At 40.9% G+C, this 10,788-nt stretch overlaps 2 protein-coding genes across 2 annotated transcripts; one reads left to right on the top strand and one right to left on the bottom strand.

Moving 5' to 3' along the window:
- Window positions 1–4,925: 4,925 nt before the first annotated feature.
- Window positions 4,926–8,591, bottom strand: mrpl12 (mitochondrial ribosomal protein L12). The gene is made up of 5 exons (XM_035615197.2): window positions 8,398–8,591; window positions 6,574–6,772; window positions 6,393–6,461; window positions 6,097–6,234; window positions 4,926–5,540 (listed from the first exon to the last, which is right to left on the bottom strand). The coding sequence occupies exons 1-5, from the start codon at window positions 8,454–8,456 to the stop codon at window positions 5,424–5,426; spliced, it is 582 nt and encodes a 193-aa protein (XP_035471090.2). The 5' UTR covers window positions 8,457–8,591; the 3' UTR covers window positions 4,926–5,423.
- Window positions 7,954–10,750, top strand: zgc:103625 (methyltransferase-like 26 B). Its single transcript, XM_035615196.2, has 8 exons — window positions 7,954–8,090; window positions 9,193–9,345; window positions 9,433–9,635; window positions 9,805–9,967; window positions 10,124–10,183; window positions 10,277–10,344; window positions 10,449–10,527; window positions 10,611–10,750. The coding sequence occupies exons 3-8, from the start codon at window positions 9,436–9,438 to the stop codon at window positions 10,656–10,658; spliced, it is 618 nt and encodes a 205-aa protein (XP_035471089.2). The 5' UTR covers window positions 7,954–8,090; window positions 9,193–9,345; window positions 9,433–9,435; the 3' UTR covers window positions 10,659–10,750.
- Window positions 10,751–10,788: the final 38 nt, after the last annotated feature.

Genomic DNA, 10,788 nt, shown 5'->3' with positions numbered 1-10,788 from the left:
TCTTTTGCAGATGGAGAGCACTGTAGTCTGCACACAGTAACAGGGCAGTTCAAACATTGTGTATAATTATTCTTAGAACAGCGGCAGGTGTTTATTCCTGTGGACTGCAGCGGCACAATAGAGGCCCGCAGCTCGTGTCACAGAGTTGGACTGCGTCCCTGAGTGTAAAAATAGTCATTTGACGAATGGTGTTATTTCCCTATTACTACTACAACGAGTGACCAACAAAGGCACAAGTCTTTAACATCCACATGATAGAAAATCTCTCCTCAAAGACATGAACAGAAGTTAAGTGGTTCATTAGTCTCCAAATATTTATAGAAGAGCAGCACGGCAGGATTATTCCCCTTTCACTCATCCCAAAAAAGTTCCTTCTGGCAGCATTTTACAACAACACGGGAGGTTTTTTTTAAATGCACTACATGATTCAGAAGTTGGCTTTTCTCCTTTTTATTTATTTTTTATTCTTTTTAAGTTGTTTCTCTCTCTCTCTGTGGAGGGAAATGTGGCTCTGTTTCAACGTTCATTTTTGAAATCACAATAGGGTGAGTTTTAGTTTTTCTATTCATAAAGCAGCCATGATTAAATTATTCAGTCACTCTCAATTCATTTCACGGTTCACTTGCAACAAGCTGCAGAGCAAATGTCCATGCAAACAAATAATTCAGCGAAACATTAGGGGAGGTTTTGTGCTTTTAGAAATATGAAATATTAACAGAAAAAATATTAAAAAATTATAATTTTTAATAAAAATTAAAATGCTCATAGTCCTGTGATATGTTAGAGGCATCTCATACACTTGTGTTCATGCCTGCATGGTTTGTACAGTATTGATCCTTATTGATTCTCATACAAACTACAATATCCAGTGAACTACAGCTTTCTGCTGTGGGCTTCAAATATCTACTACAGTGGTTAATGGATATTAAAACAACCTTTTATGCATCAAAAATGTCCTAACCCTGTTATGGAAAAAGGTATTGTTTGGCAAACACCTCCTTTTAAGCCAAATGCAGCACAAAGATACAACTATAAGATTCACTAAAACAAGTCAAGAGTTGCTCTGTGTTGATATTTGTGCTCAACACATTGGTGCAAATTCAGTGTAGACTGATGGAGAGTTGGGTTGATCGAGCCAAAACAAAAAAGCATATTATTAAAAATGACAGAACATATCTCATATCAGCAGTTTCACAATTTCTTTCTGCCTGTTTGCAAAAGTGGATCTATGATAATAGCTCACATTAATCAGACTCGTCGGTTGTTTTTTTGTGGGAGGTAAGCAGTGTGTTGTGCGGCTTAAACGATGAAAGATTTCTGCAAACAGTTGCAAGCGGCTCTTCCTGTCATCACAGCAAAATCAAAACAACCAAACCCCCCAATTAGCCGTTTAAACTCTTTGTCAGCATCATGTGTGTTTAATTAGGCTCCATAATAGATTTTCTAACATTTTTTAAAATGTCAAAAATGATTCTATAACTGCAGCACTGACTTGAACATTTACTCCGTTATTCTAAATGGCAATTGACCTTAAATTCCCCACTCGCCCAAACACAGCCCAGAGAGCTCGACTCAACTGTCCCCGTGTAAATGAGATTTCTGTAGTGAGTGTAATTATGTGTGGAAAGTGGAAAGAGCGGATTCAAACCAAATTGAAATGTGATGATATTGATAATTAATTCCATAAAGAACTGATTAACAGTGGCCTCTAAGCAGAGTGAAAGGCGATAAAGATGATACAAACACATGGAGTAAAAAATAAAAACCTGTCTGAGTAGAGTTTGATGCTGCACAGCTCTGACTTCTTCATATTTCATTGAACAACTCTTCTCTCCAATACCAATTTAACTTTCATGTCACATACATCCGTGTGTTGTTCGACTTCTCCAAGGTGACTGAGCACGACTCTCATCACAAAGCTGTAGATCATCTTGAAATAGATCTGTCTCAGGTGCTGCCCCCCCCATAATACTGACTGGTTTTAACATTCACAAAACACCCCCTGAGTCAAATTTAGCTTTAGTCTTAATGCATTTTGAAAACATGAAAATTTGCTTAATAACATCCTGGTTATTCAACTCAGTGATCGACTCTAATGAGAAGTGATTTGCCACATGAATCTCTGGGTTGTTTGTTTGTTGGTTGTGGCCGAGGGGCCATAATTATGCTGATGCTGCCTATTTAGAGTGACATAATTCCAGTAATGGGTGGAAAGTAGGTGGGATGTGCATATTTTATTCCTGTTTTGGCTACAGGCCACTCGGTTAGTTCCGACTGTTTACGACCCTGTCAACGTCCCATTAGAAGGAATCAGGTCAGCCGCTCACCCCAAACAAACATCCTGTGCATTAATGCTGATATTAATATCAGAAGAGAAAATTCAAACCCCCTGCTGCACTGATACTGAGGCAACCTGTGGCACTGTCAAACAACCACCATGCTGTTTCCGTCAGAAAAAAAGACACCACATATCATAGAGCTCTAATTCTGTCAAATTATTCAACAAGAATCTTTTTGTCCTTTCTGCTGCTCTTTTCTCTCACTTTCTCCTTCTGCCCTCTACTTTCACCCATCTGAGATGGAAAGGCTATGATTGATGACAGCTTCTCCATTCCAGGGTGTGTGTTTTCACAGAAAAGTTTCAGCCCTGTTTCTAATTCTAGCCCTCCTCCTCCTCCTTCGGCCTGCCGTGACGCACGCAGGTTTCTGCTGCAGCCAATTCCGTCTCTCGCAACCATTGTGAAGATGACAGAAAATGGGCCTATAAAGCGCAGAAACATTGTGCAACGCAGTGCGTTCATAACCGACCAATATGAGATAATTCACTGTCAACGCTTCCAGCAGAACAGAGAAGAATGGATTCCTTTTTCAATTGTCGACATATGATTTCAATTAACACTTGACAACAGAGGATATAGCTCCGCGGATGAGCCTCTCACTTCAACAGCAATCCTCGGTCAATTTTTGCAACTTGCTGCCACAGTGTTGCAGACACTAAGCTGGCAGTTTATTAGGACTACTGAGCTAATGCAGTGTGAAACAAACAATACGGTGGTCCTGAAGTGCAAACCACAACAGCAACTCACACAACACAACAGTAAATCACAAACACGAAAGCAACTCACACAACATGACAACAACTCACACAACAGGACAGCAACTCACACAACACGACAGCAACTCAGATAACACGACAATAACTCAACACAACACGACAGCAAATCACACAACTGCGACTTTAACTTAAGCATTGTAAATGACAGACAGTGCAAGAGAATCAGTGTCCCGATACGTACCTACCCTTTCTGTTTCAGTCTCACCAATGTTGTTGTGTTGTGTGTTTTTCTGTCGTGTTGTGTGAGTTGCTGTGGTGGTTTGCACTTCAGGGCCACCGTAAAACAGTCCGGAAACAGGTTGTAATGTTCAAATTAAATTGAAATCATTTTAGAGAATTGTTGATTCAACTTTATGATCGTTGGTTGGAGTTAGTGGTGCTGTTTATTGCATCACACAGAGAGGTGTTTCTGTTATTTAGTGTACACTAATGAATATAAACATGAAACATTATAACCTTCGTGATTGCATGTTTGTTTTTTTTTACTCTTGTATTAGTTTTAGCCCAGTGTTCCAAATAAAGTGGCAGTTTAGAGCAATTGTCTTTTCAAAGGTAAATCAGGCAGGATCAGGTTAAAAAATTATATATATATATATTAATTGTCATACTGTAATTTTACATTCACACTGGATACCTGCATTGTGGTTGGTGGTGTGTAGTCTGAGCGTCTATTTACTTCCAGTTCTATTCTGTCTTTGCAAAATAAAAAATGAGTCTAAAAACTGAGTTGCCTAATTTGACATTCTGCAATCTGTAAAATGTTTTGTTGCCCCCCCAGGACGATTCTCTGCCAGTACAATTCTCAGTTCTCAGCTGTGTGTTGTTTCCTCTGTGTGTTTTTGCAAAGGGACACAGATGTAACAAAAGGCCTTTATTCACAGATGACACTTGTGACACGTCACAGTGGGACAAGCACAGATGTAAATGATAAGACAATGATGGGATTCCATTTGGCAGCTTTAGGTCTCTGGTGTGGTGAACTCGCTGCCTCGCTGTCATGGCTTAACACTTTCCCTTTTCCTTCTGTAAGTGAAATATCCGCTGTGAAAATAAATCCCATATGTTTTTTAGAGACCTCATATTCAACTGCGTCAAAGAGGTTAAACATTTGCATATTTACATTTACAAACAGGTGGCGTTTAAACCTCTTTGGCTTTACGCCTCTTACAACTGACTCTCACGAAATAATAGACTTAATAAATGTCTCCTGTCCCAAAACATACACAAATCTTCGGCCACAGATTTCCCCTGTGATTTCTCGCTCTACTTGACAAAGGCTAAGAAAAATATTTGTGCATGAGTTGGCTTCAAGTGCGCACATGCGCACACACAAACACATATAAATACATACATATACAAACCATGAAGGGGTAAATTTAAATAATATAAATATATTTGATTTTAACTTTCTAATCTTAGTCTGTAATATAAAAATAAGTTACTGTATCTTTTTTTAGAGGGCATATATGACACATATATACATGTACACAAATATATATGCATGTACATATACTTACACACCTGTGTATAAAATTAAATATATCTCTACACTGTATATAGATTTTTTAAAATCCCACAGGTGAATAGAAGAGATCTTATGACCTCTACTGGTCAGCAGCAGTAAAACAGGATACATCTATTATAGTTGTGACTATATAACCTTCTTCCCTTAACCGTTATACAAATCCGTCACGTATTTAAAGCAACACAACACAATTCATTATTTTAATTTCCTCTTATCCTTTTTAAATTTTGAGTAGTTAAAATGTTTTCATAAAAAACAGATCAAAATAATTAGACAGAAGGGAAATATGGAGATTTCAACTTTAATCACATTATTAACAATTCTATAAGCAATATACAGACTCAGCTCTGCCATCCCATGAAGTAGAAACGGTATGTGGTGTTCTTTAAAATTGGAAATATAACCAGGTCCCTACAGCAGAAAAATTCAACACACACGCACACACACAGAGAATCATCAAATGACTTACTTGGCACACAGGCCAGTATTTCTGTAGCATGTTTGCTACACAAGTATCAGACAGACACCAGAGACGACACATGGACAAGCAAACAGTGGGGTGGCGATATGTGCAGGCTGTGGGCCTGGACAGTTCAGTCTGAGTTGTACCGCCCCACCTTGACGCTGTTGAGAAACCGCATTAATGTCAGAAAGGCAATTCTTTGTTTCCTTTTCTCCCGGGATCTTTTCTTCTTTGACGGGTAAAAAAACCCAAAACAGAAATAATAGAATGAAGAACGAAGTGCATGAGCAGAAGAATGGCGAAACGGTGGCTGCATAGATCTACTCTAACACCACGGTTCCGCCTGCAGCTTCCAGGGCCGCTTTCAGTTTCTCGGCCTCTTCCTTGGCTACGTTGGCCCGGATTTCCTGGGGAAGAGACTCCACTAGTTTCTTCGCCTGGTTTAGGAACGAGAGAAAAAACTCAATTTAGTTACATGAAAGGAGCTGGTGTAACGGCCAAAGTCTTTCTGCAACACTAGTGCTGAAACAGATTGTACAATTTCTGGCATTGTAAGAAAGATGTCGATGTGAGGTATCGACCTCACTATGTAAAGTGCCTTGAGACGATGTCTGTTGTGATTTGGCGCTATACAAATAGAATTGAATTGAAACTGATATTAGGGAGAAAGAACTTAAGACGTTATCAAACCCTTATGAAAAAGAAATGTAATTGAGACTTGAAATTATAGTTTACCAATAAACTTAACATATATATATATATATGAACAAAAAAGAAAAACAAATATATAGAACATGAATTAATTCATTTCACATAAAATGTTAACAAATGCACATCTTTTTGGCATTATTTATACCTGTAAATCAAAAGTTTTCATATCTGAAAACATAAAAGCAGATATTGATATGTCTGTGAAAGGCTCATATCTGACGGGCTCTATTTGAATTCCATTTCTGCCAATAGATCCCCCTAAATCCTGACGATGAGACTTACCTGAACCAGATTCAAGCCCTGCATGCAGTTCTTCACTTCCTTTATAAGTTTGACTTTTTCTGCCGCCTTCAATTCTGTCAATTTGACAATGAAGTGAGTCTTCTCCTTCTTCACGGGTGCCTCCTCCTCGTCTGCATCCTAAAAAATAAATCAATAGCATATTTTTTTGCGCACTAAGATACAGAACAGCAACTTTTAGCTGCTACTCATCAAGTAGGCCTTGATTTAGCTTAACTTTGTGGTGGTGTTGTGTTAGATTACGTTAATAATCAGTCAACAAATATGATAATTGTCACCTGAGCCATGGGTACAGCTCCCATCGCCCCCATCGGCATCATTCCAACATCCTGAATGTTCAGTGTTTTCTATGATCACAACGACAAACATTTTTTAATCCACATGACAGAACAGGTGGATCGCAAAAAACTTTAATCTGACAAGACAAAATGTGGTTTAAACTCAGGTTTGACCACAAACCTTGAGGAGCTCATTGAGGTCCGACACCTCTAGCAAAGTGAGGCTGGCTATGTCGTTGACGAGCTGTTGGATTTTGGGGGAATACCCTTTGGGCGCTCCGTCCAACGGAGGCATGGCGATGGCATCTGAGTGAGAGACGGGGCTGGTCTGCAGAAGTCGGAGGGCGCACAGGGCCGGCGTCTGCCGCTGAAGCTGTTGCCTGGAAAATGAAAAGGGATACAGAAGAATGACTAAGTGAATCTGGTCGCACACAGGCCGCCTTGTGGAGTCGGCCGAGAACATCTAGCAACAGAATACTAGCAAACAAGAGTTGCAACAATTAATCAATTAGTAATAGACTGCTGGATTGATCACCAAATATTTTAACAATGAATTAATCGGTTTAACTCGTTTTTAAGTGAGAGTTCTCTAGTTCCAGCTTCTGACGTGAATATTTGGGGGCTGCAACTAAGGATTGATCTGTTGATTATTTTCTTGATTAATCGATTAGTTGTTGCCCCGTAAAATGTCATGAAATGGTGAAAATGGCGATCGTGTGAGCAAAGAAACCCATTTAAGAAGCTAAAAGCAGAGAATTCTGACTTTCTTTTTCATAAAAACTACTTGCACAGATTAATCGATTATCAAAATAGTCTGGCGATTAATTTAGTAATCGATTACTAATCGACTAACTGTTCCAGCTCCAGCATATTTTCTGGTTTCTCGGCTCTTCTGTGACAGTAAACTGAACATATTTGGTTTGTGGACAAAACAAGATCAACAGTTTAAACCATCTCATGGAGCGATCCACTAATCGATTGAATGGCGCAGATTAAAAATAAATATCGGAATCTGGCAGACGGTTGTCATCTTTTATCGGGTAAAGTCTTTTCAGCAAATTAGGGCCAGAAGGCTGCAACCACCACACGTGTGTAGAGATGAGATAATGTGGATTCGGCCAGGTGAAATGTTCTTTTAACAGTTTGAGAAGTGTATAACATGTGACATACTGACAGCAGGGGGGCAGATTCTACAGCAAGAACTAGGCAATAATGTGTAGGACTGTTTGGCCTAGTGACCAAAGGAGTTGCCAGCCTCGATGTCAGATCAATACTAAATGACGAAGGAGGTGTCTCATGTCTGGCCTGCATACAACACTATCAAGAGGCGCCTTCCCCCTTGAGACACCACTGACCAGCTGCAGTCACACCTTCACCCAGGTCTGGTTGCACATGCAGGGGCGATCTTTCCAGCTGCTGCGATTAGAGGTCATAATCCTGCACAGCGCACATTGGAACACCGAGGACGTAGGAGACGCAGCTTGTGGCGATTTGACCAGAAGGACACACGAGTTCCGAGCAGCTCCGGCGTGACCTTGGCTGTCAGACGCACCGCCGCAGAATGGTTCCTGCGGGACAAACGTTCCACGTTCTCATTTCACCAACAAATCTAATGAGGAGGACTAAATGTGTCATGAAACCACGAGCAGCTGTAACTCGGTCGTGGCCTGGAAGCCGGAGCCTCAAACACCGGGTGAAGTAAGCGAGCTAACGCCGGCTAACCTGCTCAACACACACACACACACACACACACACACCCCCGGTGAACGTGGAGCTTCCTCGCAGCTGTGGACTGAACACACCCGCTGGATTTACGCGAGCTACACACACAACCGCGCGTTCAACGACCACAGCACCAGCCGCGGCCGCCGGTGGCTGTCTGCCCTTGAAGGAGCCACACCGTCGGACGCCGATGCACCGTGTTGCCGCTGCGCCGGCGTTCGTTTCGTTACGTGACTGACTGCTGCCGCCGCCGCCGCCGCCCGCTCGGTGGCACGTTACGTACCGGTGCGTGTTCGCCGCGGCCCGTAGCGCGGTGCGGAGGCAGCGTCTGGAGCAGAACATGGTGAGCGAGAGCTGGAGGCGTTCGTGCCGGTGTCCCTCTGAAATACACGGCGAGCTTTGGATCTGCCCTGGTCTCCTTCTGGTACAGCCGCCGCTTCAAAAAAAGCACATGGCGCCTGACCTACCCACAATGCCCCGCGTGAACTGTGAGAGGAGCTACGGTGGCCCGAAAGGGACATTTCAAAAATAAATAAATATATAATTGAACGATCAAATGAGTCATTATTGATGTTACTGATCGGTACAGTATGTATGAAGCCGAACACACTTTTATCGTGGAAGCAACCCGTAATCTTTCAAATTAGAAACATAAGAGGGGGGGTCTATGTATATAAATATAAATATAAATATATACATATATATATATATATATATATATATATATATATATATAACATAAATATATTAATAGAGCCATTTAATACGAAACACAAAAAGAGTTTTACAGAAAAAAGATTTTATTAGTAAATTCATTTTACTAATAAAATAATCATCAAATAAAAACTCAGACATAAATAACAGGACGTATAACAGAAGTAAACTACATCTACAAATGAATACTTTTTCCCCTTTAACAAGTTTTATATCTATCTTCCATACCCAACAGTTTTTTTACTGCTCACAGGCCTAGATTTTAAATTATATGATACAATCAGATACCTTCCCACTTATTTACTGCATGTTTACATTTTTAATGACAATAGTGATCTCTGCTTGTCTCTGTTTTCTCTACCAGTGTAGATCTATCACTGGGGAGGAGCACACACAGAGAATCCTCTTAACCAGGTAATCTCTGCAACCATCTGCTGTTACGGTCATCCCCCACATCCAGCCTCCGCCGTTGTCTTGCCAATTCCCAACTAACTTCTGTCACCCAGCACAAGTGAAGGTATAACGTCTGGGGGAGAAAATCAGTGCATAGCCTTGCAGCAGACACTAACAGTGAGTGACATGTCCTTCTGCTTCTTTGCTTTAGACCATGCTGCTGTCTACACAGGCAGAGCGGAACTGGGAGGGTCTGTGTTCGGTGCTTGAAGATGTGTTGGAGGACCAGTCCCACAGGCAGCTGTTCGCCTTGGAGCTGGGCTCTGGAACTGGGCAGCATGTAATACGATTTGCCCAGAAGATGACATTTGTCACCTGGCAGCCATCAGACATCAAAGAGGAGTCTCGGGACAGGTTTGTGTCTACAAGAAAAAGACTTTGGGTAGTGCTGTCTTTTGTGCATTCGAGACATTAAGCTTCAGGGGCAACAGGTCGTGCACTTTCCAACTCATACAGTAAGAATGATTGATGAGAATTTAAAGCAAAAATATAAGATTACGGTCTGCATGACTTCTGTTAACAGTATCAAGGCATACATTGCTGCAACCCACGCAAAGACAATTCTTCAACCTGTCCACCTGGATGCCAGCGAGCCGTGGGAGAAATGGGGAGGCATTCAGCGCAACTCCTGTGATGTTATTGTCGCCATTAACTTACTGCAATACAGTTCCTTCAAAACAGCACAGGTAGGCCTGGTAAACCTAAAAACAATGAAACATGAATGATGAAAAACAATGATTGTTGTGCTACAACTTTTCATTCATGAGGCAGAATCTGAAAATTGTTCAAATGAGCCAATACCTGTTTCTGTTTGCTTTTTTGTGTGTTGCCAATTTTCCAAGGGTGTTTTCAACGGAGCAGGTCAGATCCTCAGACAAAATGGCCTTCTGATAACATATGGGGTGTGTTCCAACAGTTGTTTTGAGAATATTATGCCTTGAAAAGTAGCATCATGTCATCATGATAGGATTTCCAAATTTTTGATGTGTTTTCAGGTGTATGCCATTAATGGCACCATTACACCAAGTTGTAACGAACACCTGGACGCAGAGCTTCGACAAATGTGAGTGGGCATCTATGTTACTACATTACAATTACAACAGTATGTGTTGGTGTCTTTGCTGGCACTGTGTGCGGAGACTTGACTCGTTTAATTCCGTTACACAGGAATCCAGAGTGGGGTCTTCCAGACATCGACGTACTGAGACAGCTGGCCTATGGGAACGGGATGCGAATGGAGAGGATGGTGAGTCCACATAATGTGATTTGGGGTAATTATTGGTAATAACCACAATATTGCTTTTAAAACTGCAATTTTTTCATTTCTAGATTGAGATGGAAGAATACTACAAATGCCTCATCTTCAGGAAACTTTGAAGAAAAAGAATAAAGCCAAACAGCACAAAAGAGATTTTAAAATGTTATTTGTTTATATGGAACACTGTGTTTACATGAATAAAGGTTGTCATACCACATACAACTTTCTTTTCATCTTCTTTGGAATAGA

This window comes from Scophthalmus maximus, chromosome 17 (genome assembly GCF_022379125.1).
Source record: "Scophthalmus maximus strain ysfricsl-2021 chromosome 17, ASM2237912v1, whole genome shotgun sequence".
NCBI lineage: Eukaryota > Metazoa > Chordata > Actinopteri > Pleuronectiformes > Scophthalmidae > Scophthalmus > Scophthalmus maximus.
The sequence above is the reverse complement of the archived record's forward strand: the minus strand, read 5'-3'. Positions and strand labels throughout refer to the sequence as shown.

Bases quoted from the DNA above. Each gene is read 5' to 3' on its own strand.
- mrpl12 (XM_035615197.2), bottom strand. From the start codon at position 8,456: ATGTTCTGCTCCAGACGCTGCCTCCGCACCGCGCTACGGGCCGCGGCG. The intron at 6,773-8,397 runs GTACGTAACGTG...TTCATTTTCCAG, and splicing joins GCCGCGGCGAACACGCACCG to GCAACAGCTTCAGCGGCAGA. The intron at 6,462-6,573 runs GTTTGTGGTCAA...TTGTGATCATAG, and splicing joins ACCTCAATGAGCTCCTCAAG to AAAACACTGAACATTCAGGA.
- zgc:103625 (XM_035615196.2), top strand. From the start codon at position 9,436: ATGCTGCTGTCTACACAGGCAGAGCGGAACTGGGAGGGTCTGTGTTCG. The intron at 9,636-9,804 runs GTTTGTGTCTAC...TTCTGTTAACAG, and splicing joins AAAGAGGAGTCTCGGGACAG to TATCAAGGCATACATTGCTG. The intron at 10,345-10,448 runs GTGAGTGGGCAT...TCCGTTACACAG, and splicing joins GACGCAGAGCTTCGACAAAT to GAATCCAGAGTGGGGTCTTC.